The 27,694-nt window shown below is 43.3% G+C and overlaps 1 protein-coding gene across 11 annotated transcripts in view; it reads right to left on the bottom strand.

Annotated features, from left to right (window-relative positions):
* The window catches only part of nAChRalpha3 (nicotinic Acetylcholine Receptor alpha3), a 128,525-nt gene that overhangs the window by 67,805 nt on the left and 33,026 nt on the right, over window positions 1–27,694 (bottom strand). For 9 of the 11 annotated variants that reach the window (XM_089475641.1, XM_089475639.1, XM_089475640.1 and 6 more), the window contains one exon: window positions 5,060–5,855. In XM_089475641.1, coding sequence (XP_089331767.1) covers window positions 5,060–5,114 — 55 coding nt within the window. In that variant the 5' untranslated portion in view covers window positions 5,115–5,855. Of the gene's footprint in view, window positions 1–5,059; window positions 5,856–6,048; window positions 6,471–27,694 lie in introns of those variants that run through there. The other 2 variants (XM_018016942.2, XM_089475648.1) reach the window with 2 other exon arrangements.

Raw genomic sequence — 27,694 nt, 5'->3', positions numbered from 1 at the left:
TGTGCCAAAGTGGGTGAGGCGCACCACATCGAATGCTAATATGAAACCAACTACAACATCAACAACAACAACAACAACAACAGCAACAGCAACACAAATCAACATGAATGCTAAGTGCTCAAATGCTCTGTTCACACATATGCTCTCAAACTAAGAGTGAGGCGATTTCATCAATCGGTCAGCTCTATAAGCTGTAAATCTGTGCCCATCGCTACTCGCTGACTGACGGACTGATTGATGGAGGATTGACGCACAGCCGGATTGCAAAATGAGCATAACTGCAAACCACAGTCTCTGGGCCTAGCCTAACCTAGCCTTAAGTTTGTGACTGAAAGAACTCAGCTGCATAGAAAACTCTGAATAGATAAGGGTCAAATGTACTGTAAATACTATGTAAAACATTTATTTATTTATTAGAAATAAATTTTAATCAAAGATTTAGTCTAACTTAAGAATTAAGTCACTATGTGCTATGTCAAGTAAAACTAAGTCTAACAATTCAGGAAACTCAAGTAGAGACTGCTCGACTAAGAGATTCCTTTAAACCTTCTAGTTCTCCGCTTCTTTTAGGCATGCACAAGACACACACACACACACACACTCACTCACTCACACACACACACACACACACACACACACACACACACACACACACACACACACACACACACACACACACACACACACACACACACACACACACACACATTCACACACACTGACACTCATACACTTTATTTGCCAATGCACAAGTCTCTAGTACATTTTCAATAACACGTTTTTGAGAATAGGGGGTAAAAGGGATGGACAGGGATCAGTATATAAAATATAATAAATATTAAAATACAAAATATAATAAATGTTATATATTAAAGTACACATGAATATATGTAGTTGGAAAATTTGGACACTCTACCACTAAAGCTAAGAGAGATATAATTTTATAACTGATTTTCAATGAGGAAATAAACGGATCTTCAAAAAATATTTCTAGTCACGAGACTAATATTTTCTGAGATCGATGCGCTCACATTTAAGGTCAGGCGGGCGGCTAGCTCATCGCCCTGATTGGGAATATAACTACTTGTTGCCTGAAATATATGTAATATATATTTCAGCATATCCAATATACCCTCATTTCCCATTTTCAATAGGTTCTGGATATACAAGTATTTTTGTATCTAAGATCTACGATCTTTTTCAGTCTAGGATCTACTTCAACGTGTTTCATGGCGCTTATACATTCAAGGACCATAATCTGTTTTTTCTTTTCTTTCACATAGGAGAGGATAAAATATAAAAGATCTGGCCTCCTCTTCTCCTATATGTTTGCCTTCTTCTCTCATGCATTCTATTTCTGTTACCTTTCTCTCGTCAATAGTCTTTTCTTGCCTTCTCTGTGATTGTTGTTCCGTCTGCTTTCTTCAGCTTTCTTCTTTTTTCTTGCCTTATGTTCTTTACTCTTTTTCTTTCCTCATCTTTGGCTGCTTTCTTTCCCTTCTCTTGTATTCTATTTCTGTATTTCCTTTTGCATCTTCTTTTCCTTTCTCCACTTTTACTTTCTTTCCCTACATTTCGCTTCACATTACTTCTCTTGTGTTCTACTCTCTATTCTTTTTTCCTTCCTCACTCATAATATTTTTTCTATATTCAGCGAAACGATTCAACTGCATTTTCCGCTTTCGGGCGAAAGAAAAGAAACAAAGAGGTATAACCACGAGTGCAAACGCACATATTCAAGATTTATGAAGACTTTTGCATTTTTATTTACGATGCGAGAACAAGCAAACAGGCAGACGTAAGCCGGGCGCACGTACATAAATTCGCGTTAGCCTCAGGTCGTGCGGCTCCTTTTTGGCTGGCCTCAAGGCGAGGGATTGCCTTTAATTGCAGTCCAGCTCCAGCCTGGGCTTCAGCTTGTGTTTCAGTTTAAGTTTGAGTCGTAGGTTTGGGCTGGGGTCTGTCGGGTCTGGGGCTGGGCTTTGGGTTAGGGTTTGGTGTCGGTTGCAGATTCGGTTTCAGTTGTCCTCTCGCAGCTAGCCACAAATGTTGCCGCGCCATTAAGCGCAACGCTGGCAGCGACGCCAGCAGCGCCTGCGGTGTCAACTGCGATGCCGGCCTTGGCGACGCGACGCTCATAAAAAAGAAAACAAGAAAAACGAAAAAGGAAAAAAAAAAATCAAATCGACGACACGCACAGAGTAGGAGGCGTCGTCCGACAACTGAGCCGGGGCAGGCAAGGGGTCAATGTGTGCGTGTGTGTGTGCGTATGTGTGTGGGCGTGGGCGTGGCTGCCTTGTGCTAGTTTCCGTCTGTGCAGGCAGACAAAATGTTAGCTTGCCACAGCTGCGGCCTCATTTCATGGATGCTGCTAAACACTGAAGCTGGCAAGGCGACCAAGTCCGAGTGCAAGTCCGAGTCCAAGTCCGAGTCCGAGTACGGTTCCGAATCCGAGTCGGACTCTGTCCAAAGTCGAGTCGGAGGCGTGTCGCTTGTGTCTGCCCGTCGTCTGTCTCCATATATCCTGCTGTTAGCTGGCATTGTCCTTGCTGCTGCAGGCAGCGCTCGGCGAGCAGCGAACTGCGAACTGCGAGCTGCGCGCTGCGCGCTGTCAGCTGTTAGCTGTTAGCTCTTGGCTGTTAGTTGGCCACGTCCAACGCCCAAAACTCGATTTCATTTGCACTTTCCATTTCGTATGCGTCCAGACAACATGTCTCCTAATCTGCCAATGCCCTGCATCCACTCCGCTCGGACCGCCTCGCCCTCGCCGTCGCCGTCGCCCATCGGTTGGTTCGTCCATCTCAAGTGCCAAATAATATGTGAATAAGCGCGTGTGCGTGCGTCGAATAACAATCGGCAGGAGCCAAGGGAAACGGGCACTCGTATGCGCATTCATGTTTATAAAAGAATGATTATCATCGCCGGAGATTTGTTTTCTCCGCCCCGGCATTTCCTATTCTCCTTTGTATTATTGATGGCGTTTTGATGCCAAAGCGTGTGAGAAGATGTTTGATATGTGATCTTATGGATCTTCTAGGTGGTCAACCCATTGAAAATGGGAAATTGGGATTGTGAAAATGTATGTAACAGGCAGAAGGAGGCGTGGTAGAAACCTAAAGTATATTCTTGATCAGAGCGACGAGTTGAGTCGATCTAGCTATGCTTATCTGTGCGTGCACATCATACGCAATATGAGTTTATCATATTTCTTCGTAACTCATCCCACTTTGTTTTTATCGATAATAATCGATAATTGGACTTTAAAAATTGCAATATTATGCTATTTAAGAACTATATGTAATGAATCGGCAAAGGTATAGAGCTTTGGGACAATTGAGTACTTGCAATAATATTTCCATGCGCGACTTATAAGCAAATTGCGTTCAACTGATGAATGATGATTAACGACTAATCGGCATTTCTATCAAATAATCAACGAGAATGCAGCTTCCATAATAATCATTCCTCAATCAAATTAGCCAAAAATGAGACTTGGAAATATTTTATAGAGAAAAACAAAAGGCTCAGAATAGAATTGTCTATAGCTCGAACGGTAAGTTTATAAACGCATATTCAATTAAATAACGATTTTAGCTTCGAGCAGGGGCGTAACGAGGTTGTCGATAATGGGAAGTCGATTCTCCCCTCTCGCTACGTCACTGGCTTCGACTGAATGCAAATACAAAATGAGCATGCAAAATCATAAGCTATATAACACTAATTACCAAATCGCAATTAAAACTTCACAAACCCCTCAAAAGAGATATGAGAAACATGGCTGAAATGGCAAGTCAATAGAAACTTGTATGGTCCATCAATCTAGTATTCTTCGTAAATGACATATTAGAAATTAGAAAGGCGAGGAAATAGTAATCGTCGACTAATGCCGTTGCCATGTCAATCTTGCTCTGTAGTTGGCCCTGTAAGGATAATACTCTACTGCTTAGCACAAGGGACACCAGAGCATTGAATCAGGGAGTAGTTACAATAGTTGATTCAAACTGAAAACCAGTTTAGTATGGGTTCTCTAAATGAAATGAGTATGAAGTGCCTTTGGCTAGCCTAATACAGATATAAAGGCGGTAAAAATATGAGCATTTTGGAAGAGTATATATCTTAAGTGCTATGAGATATTCATATACTCTTCTAGTACTCTTCTAGTACTCTTCTCAACAACTATGAGATATATACTCTTCTACCTAAAATTCAATGAGACAAATATTCTTCTATCTCAAGGACTATGAGATACATATGTACATATTGTATATACTCCTCTAGACTCTCCTCAACAACTATGAGATATATACTCTTCTATCCAAGTACTATAAGATACATATATACTCTGCTATCTCAATTACCATGAGATATACACTCTTCTATCTCAAGTACTGTTAGAAATATAATCTTCTATCTCAATTACTCTGAGATATATACTCTCCTAAATTTCTAATATTTTTTGATGTACTCAATGAGCACGTTGCAAATTGGTAAATTTAATATATTTATTTCTCTGACATCAATCAAGTCTGGTTGGTTAACGCTTTCTATTTCTAGTTCCACATATATTTCCCATTGATTTTTGAAATATTTTCGTATCTTGAGCGAGTATTTGGCAGTCGAATGCGCCCGACAGCTGTAGGCCGTGAACACTTGCTTTGTGGGTTAGTAGTTCAGCCTCAGGTGGCTGGCATAAAGGCCCAGTGCTGGCGAGTACCCCTATGCGACCCGCTTGGGCCGTGAAGATCCCAACTTGAATCACTCGAGTGGCTGGCTGGACAGCCCCCGAAATGAAACGAGAATGTTTCCAGAGCAATGTCAGGCGATTGTTTTTGTTGTGCTTCGAGTGCTTTGCCTTTGGCTTTGTTTGCGTTAGCACTCGAGCCATTCGAGCCATTCGAGGGGGTCGAATTTTTGGTATTGGGTCGAGGCTTGCTCTCACTGTTGCCATTGTCAAGAGGCGACAGATGATGCAGAGGCGTGGTCGGGGTCGGGGTCGTGGTGACCGGACAGGGGACAGGGGACAGGGGCGAGTTAATAAATACGAGTATACGGCACTTACTTGATATAAATGAAAGCACAAGAATCATATCTATGGTCACTTGAAACCACTTCATCTCATTTCCCTCTGCGCGCTGGTGTCGAGGGCGTTCTGGGGCGTGGCAGCGACCTTGTTGTTGCTGCTGTTACAGTTGTGAACAGAGCTGGTTAATAATGTTGTTTGTTGTTATATTTGTTGTTATTGTTGTTGCAGATGTTGTTGTTGTTGTTGTTGCATTTGTTCTCTGTTGCAAGCTTCTCTGTCTCGATTTGGTTGTTGTTTTTGTGCGTTACATGCATTTCAGTTGTTGTTGTTGTTGTTGTTTATTTGGCAGCATTTATTTACATGTTTATTAGAACTCATTTTCCATTGTCACATAATTTTCAACGATTTACTGGGTTTATGCCCATTGTGCATTGTTCTAGCTTTCAGTTGTCGTCGATAAATTTATATAATTAAATTAGTTGCATATTCGTTTGTTTGTTGGTTTGTTTGTTTGTTTGTATGTATATCTATTAAGTCACTACAACATATACATATATGTACTATATATACTAGACTTCTTTTGTTTTATTTATTCCGTGTATATATATCTTGTAAATACATATATTTGTTTCTTGGCAGTATTCGATTAAAATTCTTTAAATGGGATTTCGCTTTTTCCTGGCCAAGTGTTGCCTCTGTTGCTGTTGCAGCTGTTGCTGTTGTTGCTGTTGCTGCTGTTGTTGCTTCTCCTGTTGATGCCCGCTGCCCTGGCCTTTGTTTCATTCTCTGCCGGCCCTTTCTGGCTTTTGCTGCTATCAACTTTTTGCTAGCTCTGCAAATGAGTAGAAATCAAATTAATTAGTGCTTTATAATTGTTGTTTGTCATTAAGAATATTTCACTCATTGTTGTTCGAGACGAACAAATTTCACAAGAATTAACGAGATTTGCCCATAAAAGGTCACTATAAAATTCAAAAAAATAACAAAACACTGATCATGGTCGACTGCCAAATACCCTGCCTTACCCTGCAGGCGACCTGATACAACTAGAGCTGCCACAAAACCTGCCACATCCCCTCAGCTATTTGTCGCTTCGTCTCTTACAGAGCATTCCAAGAACTTTCTGCTTAATCATTTGCCTTCCTTTCCTTTCCTTTCCATTTTCTTTTATGGGTATTGTTGCTGCAAAAGTTTGTGAAAATTTCAAATGAGCTGCTTTCGGGCATCACTTGGTTCGCTTTGGATATCCTCTTTGGCTTGGATACCCTCCCTGCCTAGGCTACACTGTGCTACACTTTGACGGGTCTGGATAAAGCAGATCAACAGGATTGAGCGAACTGAAGTCGAGCTGAGTGTGAAGTGTATAAAGTACAACAAATTCGGAGAAATTGTGAGAGCGAACTCAACTTGACGTACAATTTATAAGTGAGAATAAAATATATTTCCAAAAAATTACAAAGGGTTGTCAAATGTCTATTGTATATAAGTAAATTCAGAATATATAAATGTTCTAATATCCGTTTCAGAGATGCCTTCGTCTATCTGTCTGTTTGTCCACCTGTCCACCTGTCCATCTGTCCACCTGTTCATCTGTCCACCTGTCTAGCTGTCTAAGCTGCCTCCTTATGCAAACTAGTCTCTGGAATTGTAAATTTCTGGATAGCCCTCACTCCACGCTGATGGGATAGTAGGGCTAAGGGTATTTCAGAATTCGTTTGAGCCAAATAATCTCTCCCTCTTGTGCTTTGTTCGTCTAGTTGTTCAACATTTTCTTATGCAAATTCATTTTAATTATCATTTTGCGTTTTGCGTTTCTTTTGGGCACAAATTGAATTGTTTGGCGACAGCACAGAGCAACAACAACAACAACAACAAAAACAAAAGTATATACGACAAAGCGAGAAAGAGGGTAAAGAAAACAAAAACAAGAAGAAAACAAATTAAAAATATAAGAATAAATATATTAAAAAATGAAAAATTGTTCCAGGCTCATAAACATTTTGTGAATTTCAATTTGTTTACGTGGCTCAAAGGCGCTTTTGGGCTTGTGCTCGGGTTTCCTCTTGGCCAAAATCCCCCTCCGCCCCCAGCGAAAACCGCCCCCGCCCGCTTGGCAGTGACATGCGGGCCGTCAGCTCACCTTAGCCATTGTTACGCATAATTTAATTTATAATTCGAGGCTGAGCGTGCGCTAAGCCCCCGACTTAATTGTCCTTTGATATAGCCTAGATGAAAATGACTGCCCGGGACGGGCTGCTGAGCCGCATCAAATGTTCATTTGGCTGGATATTTCACATCATTTGCACAAGATTTGCGAGTCGAATGGGGGCGGGGCAAATAGTGAGCAGGGGGCGGCGCACGGCAATCGAGCTTGAACGCTCTTAATGTGATCTTAATTGCAGCTCAAAGAATCGATCAACTGCCAGCGTTGCCAGACAGTTTTACAATTTAATTATCGCCAGAGCGTTTAAAGTTGCCCCCTCCTCCTGGGCAGCTGCTGTGAAATGAGCATTGGAGGCGTGAAAAGCATTTCGGAAGTAATTTGGGAAAATGTCATGCATGCAACGTGGCGTTGTCGTCGGAAAACGCGACCCCGCTGCCAGCCCAGTCAATGCTGCCAAAGCACCGGCCCTCCACGAGCTGTCAAATATTTAAAGGAAGCCCCACAGTGGCCTGCAGCCAGCCAGCCAGCCAGCTAGGCAGCCAGCTAGGCAGGTGGCATGATGCGAGCTACGACGACACGTTTCTGATGCAACAAAAGATGCCAAGTGTCAATTTAAGCAGCCGTTGCCTAAAAAGAAAAATATCGCAGAGGGCAGGCTCGGCGAGCGAGACGCCAGCACAGGCAACTGTGCCCGGGGGCACCCTACCTTGCCTTAGCTTACCTTACCTTGCCTCTGTTCCTAGTTGCTATTCCCATTCTTGAGCTCATCTTCCAGCTCATTCTTGTTCGCATTGTCATTCCCGTTCCCCTTCTTATTCCCGTTGCCTGCTCACGTTCACGTTCACGTTCATGTCCTCGTTCGTCAGCCCCTTCCCCTTCCCATTTCCACACCCACTCCCGCTCCCGCTCCCATCTCCATTCCCATCCCCACTCCTGCTCGACGTGCTCGCCCTGGCACTTGAAGCAAAAAGCCAACGTTGACAGCGTTTAAGACGCTCGCTTGGGCATTGTCCTTGCGTGCCTGACTGGCTGCCTCAGAGGCTGCTTGGTTGACAGCGCAAGGCTTCGCTTTCGCTTGTCCTGACCTGTTCCTATCCTCGCCTGTTGTCTTTTCATATTAAATGCATTGCAAAGACACGAACAGAGACGAAAATTGAGAAAGCGAAAAATTCGATTTTTCGTCAACGGCGGCTGACAACTTCCGTTAGCAGCGCAACAATGAGCGCCACCCAGTCGTACAGTGGGCCCCCAGTGGCAGTGCCAGCGCCTGTCCCAGTCCCAGTCCCAGTGCCAGTGCCAGTGCCAGTCATTCAGCAGTCATGACAGCTCTCCCGCCCCAGTCACCCCCCAGTCGCCCGCCAGGGCTTGGCCCGCAACCTTCCAGCCGACATCCTCTCAACCTTTGGCCCCCTCTACCCTCTCCCCTCTCTTTGCGTCGCCGCTCATTATGAGCGCTCATTAGGCGGCGCTCGCGGCATGCCAGTCAAAGAGGCACGACCCCAACAGCAACAATGTATGAGCCGTTATATTGTTGTTGTTGTTGTTGTAGTTGTTGTTGCTGCTGTTGCTGCTGCTGGTGCCGTTTTTATTGTAGGCCATGAAACGTCGCGCCGCCCCGCTTTGGGCATAGCATTTATTCATGCAACTTGCAACGCTTAATATTTGATGAATCGCCGCTTTGGCGGTCAAAGTTTCATCCAGCTTGATCTATATGCATAAAAGACTTTTTACTGATTGGCTAATTGGTAATCAGCCGGCGAAGCAGATATTTTCCTTCAGGAAAACTCATTTGCAATGCATTAAGAAAACAGTCAGCAAACACAGATCCATTAGCCTTGGACTAAGTATTAGAGACACTCGCATCTAGTATATGAATGTTGATCTGAATAGGACGCGGAATAGGTCTAGGGAAAACTCAAGGCCACAGATTAAAGATAATTGAATTATTGAATCACTTTTATGGGATCTGAATTTTAAATTGGAGTTGTAAGAGGGCGAGCGCTGAAGGAAAGAAGAAATGAAACCTAAAGCGGTCGGACGTTGCTCTAATATCTATTTACCCCTTAATCCGTAGAAAAAACGTGCAGATTGTAGTCATATCCAAGTAGACACAATGAACAACATTAATATTCGTTTTTTTATTTTCAACTTTGACTTCAAACTCCCATGTAATATTAATTGAAATTAAAAAAGTGTAAATGATAAATTGTACATTTAAAAATTAAATTACCTTTCCAATGAGGTATATATCAAGGATGTACAGTCGAGTCCCGATAACTCGAAATGGCAAAGGGATCGGTTTTTTTTTCAAACTACACAGAGATTTAACTTATCGAGAATTATCGAGAACGAACTTTTTTTCAAGGGAATAGAATTTGTTTCGACTTATCGTGACTTTTTATGAAGCTATGAACAAATTATCGTGACTCGACTATATGTTTATATGAATGTCTGATTTTTTTATGCAAGATGAAATATGCAGCGTATTTCAAAACAACTTCCTTTTAACTGAGAACAAGTCTGAAAGCAGATTTACATATTGATGACATTTGGTTTGTTACAAATAATAATTCGAATAATATAGATCTGGTATCACATTAAATTATTATAGGCACAGGTCTTAAATAGCTTATGGACTAAATCGACATTGAAATCCCTCATTTATGCAACTCAAAGTGAGTTTTGCGGCCAATTCGGTTCACATTTCCCATTTTTCTGCTGTGCATGAGGCAAAAGAAGTTGACCTCTCGCATCTGAGCTGCTCTCAGTATCCCATTCGCTGGCGCTGCTGATTTAGCTATTATTACATGCATATTTTGTGTAATGAGTGCGATTAGCATTCTCAATGAAGTGTGGCTAACAATGTGCTCGGCATTTCTAGCTAGACAATTTCTGCTGCTGTTGTTGTTGTTGCTGTGTCATCAGCATAATCAACATTTCAAATTGAGCGCCACTATTAGCTGTGCTACTCACGTACAGCCCTAGTCTCTCTATCTCTCTATCTCTAGCTCGATCTCTAGCTCGAGCGCGAGCGCGAGCGCGAGCGCGAGCGCGAGCGCGAGCGCGAGCGCTAGCGCGAGCGCGAGCGCGAGCGCGAGCGCGAGCGCGAGCGCGAGCGCGAGCGCGAGCGCGAGCGCGAGCGCGAGCGCGAGCGCGAGCGCGAGCGCGAGCGCGAGCGCGAGCGCGAGCGCGAGCGCGAGCGCGAGCGCGAGCGCGAGCGCGAGCGCGAGCGCGAGCGCGAGCGCGAGCGGAGCGCGAGCGCGAGCGCGAGCGCGAGCGCGAGCGCGAGCGCGAGCGCGAGCGCGAGCGCGAGCGCGAGCGCGAGCGCGAGCGCGAGCGCGAGCGCGAGCGCGAGCGCGAGCGCGAGCGCGAGGCGCGAGCGCGAGCGCGAGCGCGAGCGCGAGCGCGAGCGCGAGCGCGAGCGCGATCGCGAGCGCGAGCGCGAGCGCGAGCTCGAGCGCGAGCGCGAGCGCGAGCGCGAGCGCGAGCTCGAGCGCGAGCGCGAGCGCGAGCGCGAGCGCGAGCGCGAGCTCGAGCGCGAGCGCGAGCTCGAGCGCGAGCGCGAGCGCGAGCGCGAGCGCGAGCGCGATCGCGAGCGCGAGCGCGAGCGCGAGCGCGAGCGCGAGCGCGAGCGCTAGCGCGAGCGCTAGCGCGAGCGCGAGCGCGAGCGCGAGCGCGAGCGCGAGCTCGAGCGCGAGCGCGAGCGCGAGCGCGAGCGCGAGCGCGAGCGCGAGCGCGGGCGCGAGCGCGAGCGCGAGCGCGAGCGCGAGCGCGAGCGCGAGCGCGAGCGCGAGCGCGAGCTCTATCTCTATCTCTATCTCTATCTCTATCTCTATCTCTATCTCTATCTCTATCTCTTTCTATCTCTATCTCTATCCTATCTATCTCTATCTCTATCGCTATCTCTATCTCTATCTCTATCTCTATCTCTATCTCTATCTCTATCTCTATCTCTATCTCTATCTCTATCTCTATCTCTATCTCTATCTCTATCTCTATCTCTATCTCTATCTCTATCTCTATCTCTATCTCTATCTCTATCTCTATCTCTATCTCTATCTCTATCTCTATCTCTATCTCTATCTCTATCTCTATCTCTATCTCTATCTCTATCTCTATCTCTATCTCTATCTCTATCTCTATCTCTATCTCTATCTCTATCTCTATCTCTATCTCTATCTCTATCTCTATCTCTATCTCTATCTCTATCTCTATCTCTATCTCTATCTCTATCTCTATCTCTATCTCTATCTCTATCTCTATCTCTATCTCTATCTCTATCTCTATCTCTATCTCTATCTCTATCTCTATCTCTATCTCTATCTCTATCTCTATCTCTATCTCTATCTCTATCTCTATCTCTATCTCTATCTCTATCTCTATCTCTATCTCTATCTCTATCTCTATCTCTATCTCTATATCTATCTCTATCTCTATCTCTATCTCTATCTCTATCTCTATCTCTACTCTATCTCTATCTCTATCTCTATCTCTATCTCTATCTCTATCTCTATCTCTATCTCTATCTCTATCTCTATCTCTATCTCTATTTCTATCTCTATCTCTGTCTCTGTCTCTAGATAGTTCTAGATTTTTATTATTAGCTCTTCCGCTTGGCTTTGCTTTCCAAAGCCAGGGCCACGCCCCCTAGGGTGTTGTCCTTGCCGTTTGCCGTTTGGCGTTTGCCATTTTGCTATGCGCCTCTTTAATGTTAGCCACTTTACTTTTTTCTTTCTCTTTTTTTTTTGCACTGTCGCATTTTTGCAGCATTATCCTTTCGGTTTTTGCTTTACGGTCGCTTTCGCTTCGCTTTTGGCTGCCATTTTGGCTCATTGTCTACTTATTTTGCAGCAGTTGGCTGCCTCTTCGATTGCCGTGCCACAGCCGTGTGTCCTCGCCCTCGCCCTGGCCCTCGTCCTCGCCCTAGCCCTAGCCCTCGCCGTCGGCCTCGCCCTCTTTTCCTGTGCCCTTGTGCGTGCGCCCCCGTGTGGCACGTTGTCCTTGTCAGCAGTTCGCAGCTCGCAGTTCGCAGTTCGCAGCAGTTGCCTTGCAATGTCTTCTGCATTTTTTTTTTTTTTTTTTTTTTTTGCGGCCTGCAATTCTCTCACAACGCACACGCAGACAATTTTGTGATAACTGCGTCTGGCAAGGCGACAACAACAACAACAACAACAACGACTATGCCACTCTGGCATGTAGGTGACACGCGACCCAGCTGCCAGGTCGCCACTAATACACCAGTTGTTCCCAGATCCTAGTGCCCTATTACCCATTTCTCAGCCCTATCTCCCCGTCTCAGTTATAGTCTTAGCCTGTCTGACTTCGCCAACGCCTTGGCAGTTGATTTCTGTCACAGCTGCTGCTGAAGCAGCCGCCGCTGCTGCCTCTTCTGCTGGTGCTGCTGCTGCTGTTGCTGCTGCTGCTCCTGCCACTGCTGTGATTTGTGTGTTTCCTTGTCTGTCCCACATTTCTTTTCGCTTCTGTTTGGGGGTAGCTTTAAAATATATTGCTTATACGCACTGTGCGCCAGTTGCGCCGCATTCTCTATATATATATGTATATCTGTATATAAGCCGTTGGATTGCCGGCATAATGCGGCCATATATCATGAGGAAACTCAACTCAACTCATCTCAACTCAAACTCAAACTGAAAGTGAAAACCGAATGTGAAACTATAATAAAAAGATGAAAGCTTGCTTTTATACAATCAAATACCCACTGAAAAAGGATGAACAAATATGGGTTGTGTTGGTTTTGCCTTCGCGTAATGTAATGAAATGAGATCTAGATCTAAATAATGTGTAAATCAAATAGAGCAAAATGTCATCAAAGAAATCATTGAACCGTGGAAAAAGTCGATATATATACACCAGGAATCAAGTTAATCTAAATTTCTCTGTGTCTACCCGTTCTTTGGCAATGTAATTGACGACTAGCTTTAATATCTATAAGACATATTATTTTAAAGTCTAACAATGCGCATCTCGAATTCTATAAATTCCATTTTATCCCTGAGCTTCTTCTATGCCATCCGTGCGTGCTTTTCAGGCCAAAACGTTGCGGAAGTCCACCCCTGATACATGATAGCCGGAAGCATCGAGCACGACCTTAAGGCGCCAGAAATTGCAGACAAAATCGAGAAGAATCGAAAAATTACGCGACAGACAAGATTCTATAACTGGGAGCGGAATCAGATGTCCCCATCTCCAAGAACTTCTCCGCCGTGGCTCGACTTCAAAATTGATAGCTTATCCCTTTATTCATACCCATTTAAAATGACAATCAGGGTATAATGACTTTGTTAAAATCCTGTAACAGGCAGAAGAAGGCGTGGCGGACCCAACAAAGTATATATATATATGCTTGACCAGGGCGACGAGCTGAGTTGATTTGGCCCTATCCGTCTGCCTGTCTGACAGCCCGCCCGTCAGTCGAACGCGTCGACCTCAAAAAATATAAGAGCTAGAGACTTGAAATTTTTTTTCTTAGGTCTGTTTATATCACGCGCATATCGATTTTGTTACCATAAATCGATAACTGTTCACGTATTTCTTATCGATCAAAAACCGTAGTTTATATCTCCTAAATCTTTAGAGCTAGAGTCTCCAAATTTGATATGAAGATTGATGCCTATTTTATTGAATTTCGATTATAATTTTGTTGTTTCTTCTATTTCAATGCTAGTTTACAAAATGTATCAACAAATATATGGGAAACAGAGAAGGCATAGCAAATCTAATCACGTCGACATTTCAAATACATCGTAGCTAATGTTGAGAGATTACTTTGAAACTTTCATAGTTGAATGAGTACAAAATAAACAATTTAAAATTTTTAATAATTCATCATAAAATCATGGAAAGGAGCAGCGGCCCCTATAAAAAAAGCAGCTCCAATAAAAGCAGCAGCAGCAATGCGTTTAGCAGCAATGAAAATAGTAGCACCATTGCAATCAGCAGGCGTGACTATAATTCCGTAGGCTGGAAGGCCCATCGAATCATAGAGCGCAGGGAAATGAAGACCATAAATGAACTGCTGAGTAGACTACTTAAGGAATGCGGCTGGGAGGACGAGGTTCGTCAGAAGGTGCGAGCAGCTTGGGAGAGACGAGGCATCGACGCTAATATAAATGATGTCCTCCGCGAGATGTTGCCAATAGCAAACAGAGCGGTGCCCCCAATCGTGTACATGGAGCTGGAGCTGCACCTGCGCAATATCCTGCGCTCGCGCTATAAGCTTTAGATTAATTAGCTTAATGAATTCATGTATTAGATATATGTAGCAGCATACACTTTACACATACACTCCACTACTTGCACACTAAATAAAAAAATTTCAGTTTGGGGTAAATGTATCTTAACAGCCTCCATGAAATATTCTAAATTGGGACGACGAATTGACAATTAACAAAACGATCGTACGTCCGTCCGGGCGATCATCGCACTAAGCTTGTAAATCACTGAAAATCGTAAATATTTGTTTCTGTATTACATAAGCCGAACGATCTTTCATTATCAATGAAATTATCAATTATCAATGAGATCCCATGAGCCCTTTGAGGAACTGATATTTCGCTTATTATCTGCACACATGAGATTCGAAATAGGCACACACACACGCATAGACACTCATGAGCTGCAGTGTAGGTTTACTGTGAGTATTTAATTGTTTAATAACCTTTTTAACCTCATACCCCATAAGGTATATATATTCTTGATCAGGATAACAAGCTGACTTGACTTAGCCACATCCATCTGTCCGTTTGTCCATCTGTCTGTCCGTCTGTCCATCTAAGGAAATCTATGTATTCTATGCTATACCTCAATAAAAAAAAAAAAAAAAAGAAAAAATCAATTCTATTTAGATTAAGTTCCGATAAGTTAGTAAAAGGAAAGGAAATTTCATTTTCTTGTTCGGCTTACTTCTGAATTCGCAGCAGCACGATATATCAAAGAGTGTATATATTTATGCTTATATATACGTAGGGTATCTATAGGTCTATAGGTATAGGTCATTGTGGTGGCAAGAGTATATTTCAAAAACGAGTGGAGAGGTAAAATAGGTTTGCCTAAGCAAACATTGCTCAGAAAACTGCATTTAGCTGTATATCAATTAGAGGGTATCTGTGCGTCTACACACCCACACGCATCAGTCGCTCTATCGCAGTGACCTTCGCTCTGTCGTGCTCTCGTGCTCTTGCTCTGCCTTATGCAAGAGATGTGGTCACAATTTGAAAGCGCTCCATCTATTTAAATCGCACTTGAAACGCATCCGCTCTCTGGGCCACTAGAGCCGGATGCGCTCTCGCGGCGACTGGCATCGGACTGGTTGGCGCACAAATGTTTCGTTTAATGCACTCACTTAATTTCATGGCTAATTCTGATGGGCGCCCATCTTGGCCGGCTTAGCCTGCATTTCCTAGTGGAATTTCGCTCGCATTTCGGTCGCCTCTTTCGCTTGGACAGCGCCCGTTCGCGCGTTGCTTGTTGTGGCCTTACGGTCAGCGACAGGCGACCTGCAGCTGGCAAGACTTGAGGATGCTCCTTCCACCCATGCCCCCCCCCCCCCTCTCACTCTTAGCCACCATCTTATTGACAGAGCCGAGTGCCACTTGACTGTCCTGGCCGCCATTTTGTTTGCTTCATAAACAAAATGAGGCACTTGGAAAATGCTTGACATCATGTTGCTGTCGCTGTTGTTGTTGCTCTTGTTGTTGTTGTTGCTGTTTACAGCGGCATTCAAATACAGGCAAGCCGTGCTCAACGCCGGCGACGTTTGCTTTGTCATTTGAGCAACTGCTGCTGCTGCCAGGTGAAGTAGATGTTGCTCTAATTAAATTGTGGCCAGCTTCATTATGTAGCTGATGATGAAGGGTGGCCGGTGGATGGTGGACGGTGGATGGTGGACGGTGGGCTCAGCACCAGCTGCAGCCCTTGCTCCAACCAAGCACCCCTCCCCTTCCCTCCCCGGGCCATGTTGACAAATGTAAATAAATCAAGTTAAATAATTACCGCTCGCAATTGTCATCTCGTGCTGGGTTATAAAACTTGTATAACATGCACGCCACTGGCCAGCACAATGGCCACGCCCCCCCATGCAGCTAGCGCCCACGCAGCACACACACACACATACATGTATAGCTATGCTTGTGTTTGTGTACACATGTATTGGCACGCGTCCATTTTGGCCGCTCGTTCGCCCAGCAACGGAAGCTAAACAATAAAAATAAAAAAAAATGAAATAAAAAAACTTGTTGTTTTACATCAATGTGGCTCCATGCCTCATCCCCGCCTCGCCCCCCTGCCCCCCTGCCCCCTCGCTTGGCCGGCAAACTGCATACCTTGAAACAGAAATTGTTTTGCACATTTTCAACATAATTAAAACATTTTGCTGAGCACTCACACACACACACTCACACACACAGATACACTTCTGCATAATGGGGGTCACTTCCTGTTGGCGCGCAACTTCCGGCCATTGCAGCCGTTTGACGTTTGCCGCCAGTTGACTCAGTTAACCAGTCACAGACGCCCACTCGCTGGGGGTGGGCGTGGCTGCCGACGGCCAGTTAGTGCAGCTGGCATGCGAATTGCATTCACATAACTTTCGGCACCATTGCCGCAAATAATAAACTTGCCTCTCAGCACGAAGAGGCCGCGATGTGTGAATAGTTGCCATATGAATGGCATGCATGCCGAATTTGGTTGGCTCATTCATTTGGGCACTCACATATTGCTCAGCATTTCACGGCGAATAGCTTGCCGGCACTTGGGCTGCGATTGAATGCGAGTGAATGGATTGGCATAGATTCGCATGCCTTAGCATAGCTGGCAAACATTTGTGAATAGCCAGCATTTAAATAGTACTTGATTCAGGCACTCAGTTGACATATTCGCACGCACTCACACGCACACACACGCACACTCGTTCACATTCTGGCCACAATGGGCGACAGCGGGCTCTAATGCCATTTGGGCCACAGGCAGATGCAATTTTTCGGCCCAAATAAAGGCAAATTTTGCGCATTAACTGAGCCATAATTGAATGACGTATCATAAGCTGTCCACGCTGTGCCCTAACACTGTCACACTTATGCCTAAACCATGCGCTGGGGGCGTGGCTCGTTGAGCTATAGCACATACGCGTGACATTTCGTTCATTGGGCATTGGATATATATATATATGTGTGTGTGTGTGTGTGTGAATGTAATCAATTATGCTTTTTATGTCATATGCCATGAAAGATGGCTCTGTCATAGGTTGTTGTCGCCTTGTTCGAGCAGCAGCGGCCGCGACAACATTAGCGTCAACAGCAGCAACAACAACAACAGCAGCAATAACAATAGCAACAGCAACATGCCCGAAACATGCCTCTATGAGGATGATGAACTATTGCGCTAATTTCCATGTACATTTTATTAAATCCGTAATATGAAAATAATAGCACAAACAACAAACCAAAAGTGAGCAAATCCATCAAACGACATTCGCATGCCCAAGCGACATCCTGTGATATCCTATGACATCCTTTTTCTATAAGTGATCTTTTCTATCTATCCTCACTCGCTCTATCTCTCTCATTATTTCTCTTTCTCTGTCTCTCTCTCTCTCTCTCTTTTGTCATTATTTGATTTCAATAAACTACGATATTTACATGATACCTCTTAAAAATGAATGATGTTTTATTGTCTTTCTATCTACTTATTGTCTATTATCTACTATATGAGTGACAACGATAAAAGAGTCGTCGGTGTAATAATAAACATATTTAATATAAGTTTATATTATACCATACTTTGGTCTTTAGGCTTGTAATATTTAATATGTATATGCAGAAGAAAAGAGTTTCCCAGAACTCAAATATAAGTAAGAGTAAGAGTATTATATAAGTATTTAATTAGTGTAGTAGATGAACAGGCAAAGCTCTTCTAGTGAGCTCAGGTAAAGGCAGAGGTACTAGTAGCTTAGACAGATGATATAAGTATATACTATTGACTTAGACCAGCTATCTACATTTTTGTCTATGAGTAGATGGGCTAGACTATACTATCTATTCCTATAGTCGTTCTGCCTATCTATGTAAAAGACTTCATATATAAAAGACTACTCTTTGCACATCTCGAGCTACAAACATATTTTCAATATTCTCATATCCTAAGATTTCAGTGCAAAGTATGAGCGTGATATGAACACCCTAGGGGAGTGTCTTTATATACAATGTTGAAGCTCTTCTCTTCATATATCAAGTGGAGGATAATAATTGTCTAACAGATTGAGCTATTAATGGTTCATCAGTGAGTATTTTGCAGTGACCTGAGGGTCGGGTGACAGCAATCTTCCTATTTGTGTTTTATGGACTCAGTTACCGAGGATGGGGCTGGGAGTCGGGCTGAGGATGGGTCAACAATAACTTTGACCTCGCATATTTCAACAATTTACAAATTTCAATTTCGCTTTTAAGGTTAATCTTATTGGTTCATTTGCATATTTGACGTCGCACGCGCCCAGTGCCACGACGCGCTGTGCCATCAATTTTGCGCACTATTTGGCATGGCCATCGTTATGCCGGCCGTCAGCTTCATCAGCGCCATTATCATTATCATCATCGGCTTCATCAGCTTCAGCAGCTCCAGCAGCTCCATCAGGCTCAGTGGCAGCTATTGCTCTGTTGCTGTTGCCTTTTTATATTCCCTTATTAATTCCTCAACGCGTTCATCTTCATCTTCATGGCTTCTAAGCTCGCCTTTGTCTGGCTGCCTGTGCGTGCCCCTAGTTACCCCACTCTCTCCCTCTCCCTCTCTGTGTGTGTGTGTGTGTGAACTTGTATGTCGAACCTTTCAACCTTTTATCGCTTAAAATTTCAGCAAATATTTTGCGTCTGCTTCGATGCTGCTGGCATGAAAATCTCATTTGGCCCATCAGACAGCCGCTCCTTACGTTTCGACCCGTTCGTGTCCTTTAGCCCTGTCATGTGACATGGCCAACGCCCGTCAACGCCTTGCCCTGAACTATTAGCCCCGTTAACAAAATTAGCACACACACACACACACACACACACGTTGCTTGACAGGGCCTTGAATTGCTTTATTCTTTTTTAACTCTTTGTTTTTTTCCTCCCCGTTTCTCATTCATTCTTTTTGTTTTTTTTTTTTTTTAGTCCAAAGCACTCTGCTCAGCATTTACTCCGCTCAGCGATGGGGCATATCAGGACTTTAAGCAGCTTCCAGCTGACAGCGCCTGTCAATTGTCGTTGAGGTGCCCAGCACGAAGAAAGCTGCGCCACAGTGGGTCAAGGACCAGACACTGAGGCACACTCGAGTGCCACAGCAGCTCAGCTCCGAGTTCAATTCCGCAAGTGCAGCCCCCAAGTGGCTGTGCTCCGCCGTCACTCGGCTCGCGGCTCGGTCCGGTGGATGTGACAGCCTGACAGCCGGAGATGTTACGTTTTGGGCCACTTGAAAATATTAATTGATTTATTTATAATATCGGGCTCGCGATATGCTGGCCCGTGTGCCACTGTGCGCTGCCTCTGTGGAGGGGGCGGGGGTGGCTCACAGTGAGCTCGATGCGAATCGGCTAGGAAAACAAAGTTTAAAGCTTGTCGCTTGTGCCGGCGGCTGCTTCTATGACAAGGACGACGTGGCCAACGACTAGAAAAAAGTTGACGCTCCAATGTTTTTGTCATTAAGATTTTGCCACGTCTACGGCAGGCACAGCGCCCAACCGCCGCCCCGTCCTGCCCCTTGCCCACAGCAGGCAACCCCCAACCGCTGGGTTTCGTTGGGCTTCGCTCAGTCATTCTACGCTTTGTGCTAACGGATTTGTCAAAGGCATTAAGACGAAATCTCGCGCAAACTGGGCATCAATCATGGCAACACACACAGACATACACTCACACACACACACGAACCCAAAGGCCGGGGCAAGGACAAGCGCCAGAGCCAGAGCCGCAGGACCAGCACACAGAATGGCTCATATAGCTAGCAAAGGACTCTTCCGGCAGATGTATCTTGCTTTCAAGCAAGCCAATTTTTTGTTTTTATCACCCAGACTCCTCGTTGTGTGTGTGTGTGCGTGTGTGTGTGTGTGGAAGGTGAACAAAAAGTCTCACTCATCCTTTAAGCCATGCATCGACTTTGGTCAAAAACAATCAACTGAATGAGCGGCCAATGAAATACAAATTCAATTTTCAGTCACGTCGCCACACGACTAAATGCCGCTTGTTAAATATGCATAATTCGGAATTACCCCGTCCATGCAGTTGCGAAATGGCAAAGTGCTATTTAAATAGTTCATAAGTGCCTCAGTTGAATCAGAAATAGAAAAATAACTGATTGATTTTCCATTATGGTTTGTTGGCTTTTCCAATTAACTGCGCTAATCAACGACAGCCGCACCTGGCCATCATTGAAAGCTATTTGCAAATAGCCGAGCAACTGCAACTGCAACTGCAACTGCAACTCGACTAGCAGATACCCGGTACGACAAAGGCAAAGGATATGTCATGTGTATAATCCGTTTGCATAGACTCATTGTAAGTAAATCAGAGCTCAGGCATGACATATTGAAATATGAGTGAGCTGAAGCTGCTTTAAGTTATGGACTCTACACTAAAGATTCATGCAAATCTATATAATTGTTAACTAGTTTTTATAATGATGTATGCCATCTCTCTCAAGCGCCTTTTTTATTGATAAGACATTTTACTGTTTAATTTTGGGCTTCATTTCATTGCCAAAACATCTATTTTGGAATAGATTCAATTGGAAATGTGCTGGATTTTCATTTTCCACTTTTCAATTTGGAGACTACTTTCCATTGAACAAGTGAGAACGTTGCAGTCGACACTCATTCTAGCTACCCACTAGAAAATATAAATATTATATAACATAAGGGTCTATAGAAATGATAAATGGATGGTCAGATAATGCAGCCTTGAGATTGTATTAATTAATGTTCCCATGCGTATTATATGGATTGAAAATAGATGAAATTTACAAATGTATAACTAGCTCAATATGTAACATATATAAATACCTTAAATATATGCAATAAAAAATAATAATAAATAAATAATACAAAATACTAAATAAATAAATAATAAATACTAAATAAGTAAATAATAATAAAAAAAATAATAATTAAAAAAAAATAAATAAAAAAATAAATAAATAATCATCCGTAGTAAATAAATAAATAAATATCCGTACTCCCTCCCTATATAAAAATCCTTAATCTCTAACATCCCCCTAATAATGATAATGATAATAAATAATCGTAATAAATCAATAGTAAATAATCAATCCCTAAATCTCTTCTCCTGGATAAGATTTCATCTACATTCCGTAAGACATACTGTTCCAGCATGAGCATGTGTACGTCTTTGCATCGTGAAGAAGGAAGCAGTACATCACACGGACTATTTTCATTCTTTTTTCCTTCAGCAACGTTTTCATCCCTCCAGAGAAACGTTAAAGCATAAGCAGGGAATTTACGACCAACCCCAATGTCCCAAAGCTTGTGTCCCATGCTCCATGGCAATAGACATACATATGTCATAAGATAAGAGTCTTGAGTAAACGGCGTTACTCTGCGCAGTTCCGATCAGTACAGCATAGATCACTGATCTATTCCATCTATGAGCTAAGATTAGTGCATCTTACTTATCGGAAAGACGTAGAGATTATTGTAGATACCCTTCGAGAGAGAAAGAGAGAGAGAGAGCGAGACAGAGACAGAGAAAGAGAGAGATAAATCGAGAGAGAGAGCAGTTCACCCTAAAGTAATATTCTATTCTAAATATCTCTCTTCGACTATTAAATATTTCCGTTTGCAATTTCATAGAATTCATGTTAAATCGTGAATTTAATATACATGAAGAGCTCCTTCACAGCTTAAATCATAATTATGATAACATTTGTGTTGCATTTCATGTGCTCAAGTCATATCGTAGATTCAGTTTTCGCTTCAATGCCCTGCACTTGGTCCGTCAATCAGTCAATCAATCAAGCTGTCAATCTGCCGCCCAATTGTATAGGGAGGACATCGCCAAATTGCAAAAGTTGTCAGCTAATGCTTGGAGCGATTAAATAATTGTCAAAATTGAAACGCTTTGCTGGAGCTCGCTTACAATGTAATCGGCATTTGAGATCAATCAGATTCACAGCTTTTTGCTTGACTGAAACGCAACTTGACGCAGTTGTTGTTGTTGTTGTTGTTGCTCCTGCTGCTGCTCCTGCTGCTGCTGCTGCTGTGGTTTTGCTGTGCGGTCATTGCGGTCGCCTCTGGGCGGATTTTGTAGATTTCCAGCGCTTAAATGGAAATTTTCAATTCACTTTGACACTTTATGACAAACTTTGGTTTTGCCAAAATACAAATAAATAAAAAAAAAGAAGAGAAACAAATATTTCCAAAAAAACAAAAAAAAAAAAAAAAAAAATTACCTCCAACGCGGGCAGACAATGACTGCAGGGGAGTGGGGGAGGGGGGAGTGGGCGCACTGAGTTGGTTGAGCCGGCAGGGCTTTATATGCGCATCGATGTGAGCTATGTGTGGGGTGGCTTTAATGCTGCCACGCCTGTCAGACGCACTCCTGCCGCCCCCACAGCCAGCCAGCAGCAGTCCCCGCGGGCCAGACACCCTTCCCATTGACCCCAGCCGTTTCAGCAGCCCAATTTCGCAAATGTTGTCAGCAGTTTTTGGCAACCAAGCTTCACTGTACATAAACACACACACACACACACACGCACACATATACATTTATGCATCCCATATATGGCAGCTATATATGTGTGTGTATATGTATATGTATATATTTCTGGCCTGTCAGCTGCCGTAAAAGCCAACAAAAAGCAACGCCAGCGCCTAGCGAAAGGTGTTAAGCTGCCAGAATCTGGCAGAAGTCGCTGCCTGCCCGGCCATTTGGCCCGTTTGAATCTGAATCGCTTTGCTCCGTCTGCTGCCTCTGTCCCATCCGTCCGCCTGCTGGCCTCATCATTTTGCGAATAAAGTCACGTTTTGCTTATTTAACATTTCGTTGATTTCGCTCGCGAAAAACTGCCCGACAGCAAGCGACTCTGAGAACTACCCCCTGCCCTCAAGCCCTGACCCAATCACCATATATACATATACATATAAACACATACATATATATATGTATATATATATGCCGGCAATCCGTCGCCGCTTTTATTTAAAGTCATTTGGCATCAATTTTATTCATCATTTTGCATATTCACACCGAATTCTTCAATCTCTGATTGATATTCATTAAATATCAAGAGGTAAAGCGAACTGGGGCTCCAGATACTGTTACATACCACATATGTTCGGGGTAACTTTTCGGAATATGTGTAAAAAACCTAGATAATTAAAGTGAGCAAAAGAAAAATCATTAACTCTTTTATAGTATAATAGTAGTAGTAGTATGACTAATATAATCAAGCAGAGCTTGTCTAATTCTAATTGATAGTTCACTTGCTATGTGTTGTTACTGACTGATTCATCCTTGTTCATTAATTACATTTCTGAACCGGTGAAAATGTTTTCGTAATTTCATTTCAAATATGGAGACATAGAGAAGAAAATTGGGTAACTTCACCGAAACGAAAGTTGCATACAATTTAAAATATATTAAAAGAGAGAACATTTCTTTAATAAAGTCAACAATAGCAGAGAGAAATAGAGAAAGAAAGAGAGAGAGACAGGGAGAGAGAGAGAAAGAAAGGCAAATAAACACGGAAAAGGAAAAAACTATTGTGAAACCACAGCCAGGGCAGTAAAAGGAAAATATTATTAAAATCAACAAAAGCAGAGTGAGAAATAAATAGCGAGAGTGAGAGAGAGAGGTAGAGAGGGAAATATCCCTATTTGATTGGGAAATTATTATAAAAACTGATAACTAAACTCTGTGACTGATTCGCCAAAAATGATTTTTGATCTTAGCTCTCAGGCAAAGTACAGCATAAAGTTTTTTTTTTTTTTTGAGTTGAGTAACCAGATTGAAGAGCTTCAACTATGCGCAGCAAACTCCTCACCTGCAATAGATACGATTGAAGCTCGGTTGGCGCAGTTTTCTATGTGCTCTATGGATATGAATTCTACCCGGTTCAGCTGCAGCATACAAGAAAAGAAGGAAAGATACATTGTTCTCTCTCTCCCTTTTCGTTCTCTCTTTCTCTCTCTCTCTCTCTTTCTCCCTCTCTCTCTCTCTCTCTTAATTTCTCAGCGACACGAGTTACCTAAGTTTGGTATATTATATTTGGTATATTTTCTATATTAGTGCGAGGTCTTTCATATAATACTAACACCTAAGCTCACATCTGGCATCTCAAGATATCAGAGATTTGGCTGATGCTGATGCTGAGTTCAAGAAGTTTTTAGGGGGATATTTGACAAACTCATCTGAAACAATTAGAATGGCCAGGATTGGGAGTAATATCACCTTTAAATTCTCAGAGCCTAGTTCTATTGTTCTAATTACTAGATCTATATATGAGTGCGATTTAATCAGAAGTAACATATGTACGATCCCAACCATATTCGTTGATAATTTTATTCATAGATGGACTCAAATAGGCAGCCATGAACAGCTATGAATTTATTCAGTCCTGTTTAAGAGAATTGTAAATATTTGCGAGCTATTCGAAATTTGGCAAATATTTATGACTTTTTGCTATATTAAATGTTTCAGTCGATTCGCCAATTCGCATTTATGCTAAATACACACAATACACAAGTCTTATACTGTAGCTGGCCCTTTGGCTGGCCAAGCTGGCATCCCTTTTGAAGTCGCCTGCGAAATGTTTCCCAATACAGTTGGCCACATTTGACTGAACGTGAGTTGCTTGACTTGGGGCACGATTGCCAAACTTTTAGCCAAGTTTTCTTAAGGTGGCCTAAGAAGGCTAAAACGGATTTGCCATAAGTTACACTGAGAGGGACACAGAGAGAGGGAGAAAGGGTGAGAGGATGAGAGGGGGAGGGAGATAGAGAGCGTCATGTGGCCATCTACTCAGACCATGCACTAAACAATGAACTTTTAAAGCGCCTCCTGTGGCTCGCAGATGTGTGTGTGTGCGTGTGTGTGTGTGTGTAGGCAAGCAAGTGCTGTGCCAAGTGTTATAAAGAGGCAATCGAGCGGCAGTTTTTGGCCAGAGCCTGATGTGTGCCATGTGCGCATTGTTTGCCTTTCCCAGGCGCTGGCCACATTTCACTGTTTTAATTTTCGTTACATTTCGGTTTCATTTCACTCTATATATACAAGTATATATACACATGCATACATGTATGTGTGTGCGTGCGTTTTTGGTGCTGTCCGATAACACCAGCAAATTGCGTTCAGCCATATAGACAAATACATAATAACAATGGACGCACACAGCAACAGCAGCAACAGCAACAACAGCTACAGCAACAACAGCCGCAAATATTATGGCCAGGACAATCAAAAGTGGCAACCACAAACCCCATAAAAAGAAAAAAAAAAGAGAAAAAAGAATGAAGAAAAACACCAAAACAAAGCCGAACAAAACGGCCATTGGCCAGCGGCAAAAGCGTCTTCAAAATGAGGCACAGCTAGCAAGGGGGGGGGGGGGGGGGGGGATGGTAGGAGGGGAAATAAACAGAAGTTGAAAGCGTTAGGCCAGAGGCTGGGGCAACTGTGGGGCAGCTATGGGGGGCAGGATGGGCGCTCGTCTGACCGGTAATTTGGCCATTTTTGTGCTGGGCCGCACACAAACAGACACACACACACACACACACACACACACACACACACACACACACACACACACGAACAATAAATAACTCAATTGCAAGCTATTTGTTTGAAAACTTTTACCCAGCTGGGCAGCAACGAGCGACCGAGCGAGCGTCTGACTTTTACAGCCTATCGACAATGCCGCACGCTTCAGCTTCCTATTCATACACACACACACACACGCACGCAGCTCACTCCCCCACCAGAGGCCAAGACATTTCTTGGCCATGCAAAATAGTTGAAAAATTTAAATAATTCCAACAACGTTGTGGGGCAAATAATTCATTAAAAGAATATCAAGTGTTAAAATTCACACAATTTACAAAATACAAAAGCAAAAGCGCCGAAAGCAATTGCTTCCCTTCTCTCTCTCTCGTTCTGTCTCTGTGTGTGTGTGTGTGTAGGTGTGCGTGTGCAACTGTGTGTGTGTGCGCTGTGGCCCTCATTTGCACTTCAGGGCATTCGTACACAATATTTGAGCTTCAGTTTTTTGTGCAGACTATTGGCCGGAAAACTTTTGCGCATTGCGAAACATTTTTCCCCCCAATGGTAATTGAGAATTAAGTGCCTGCAGATAGAGAGAGAAAAAGAGAGAGAGAGACAGAGAGATTGACAGTCGCTACATTGATGCTGTTATCGATAAGCTAACTGGTATCATTGAATATCAAAATAGGCAGAGCAAAACAGAGTGAGAGAGACAGAGAGAGAGAAGGAAAGAGAGTGCTACAAAAAAGTCGACTTTGGTTGGAGAAGAAGAAGAGATGAGACCTAAGAGTGAAAATTTTGTAATGTGAGGAATAGAGAAATAGAGGAAGAGAGAAGACAAATGAGCGAAGGGGGGTGGGAAGGGGGGCGAGAAAGTGCTAATAATAAGATAAATAACAACTGAATATGACATAATAGATAGCTATTATCATATGAGGAATAAAGACAGAAGGAGAAAACAAAGAGAGAGAGAGAGCGAGAGAGAGAGAGAGAGAGAGTGAGCGGAGGAAGCGAGAAAGAGATATAGTCAGTGAGAAGATAATATAAAGAGAGGGAGATGGTGATTAGGCAATAGAAAGAGAGAACGGAATGAGGGATGGTAAGATAGAGAGAGAGAGAGAGAGAGAGGGAGGAGAGAGAGAGACAGAGAGAGAGAGAGAGACAGAGAGAGAGAGAGAGAGACAGGGAGAGAGAGAGAGAGAGAGAGAGAGAGTGGGAGAGTGAGAAATAGATTGGAAAGAAAGAGATGCTACCATTAAGAAGCTACTTGAGATGGAGCCAGAGGAAATAATGAAATGAAGAAGAAGAGAACACCCTATCGCTTAGAGATGAACAAGATTTAATCATTTAAGAGTGAGTCCCCAAGGCAATGAGCGCAGTCCAACAAACTGAGACTAAGGCGTGTAGATCGTAGAATCGTTGAAGAGAGAGCAACTCACTCCCAGAATCAATTAAAGACACATATACATATGTTTAGTTTTATATATATACATATATACATATATTTTTTAACATTTTTCGGAAAAATCTGAACACACTCATCGACAACATGTGCTGCATACAAATTTGCAGCGTGGCGGAGATGGAGGCTGTTGACGAAAGGAAGGAAATGCCAAAGGCCAAATAGATAGTTGAGCACACTGCTAAAAATGCGCGAGAGAGAGAGAGGGGGAGAGGGAGAGAGAGAGAAAGAGGGGGAGAGATACAGGGAAAAGCACTTGCTGCCAGTTGGTATTTGGTATTCGGTATTTGGTACTGGAT

The sequence above is a fragment of the Drosophila arizonae genome, chromosome X, assembly GCF_054131065.1.
Source record: "Drosophila arizonae isolate 15081-1271.41 chromosome X, UAZ_ARI_1.0, whole genome shotgun sequence".
Lineage (NCBI taxonomy): Eukaryota > Metazoa > Arthropoda > Insecta > Diptera > Drosophilidae > Drosophila > Drosophila arizonae.
Note: the sequence above shows the minus strand (reverse complement) of the source record. Positions and strands in the feature narration are given on the sequence as shown.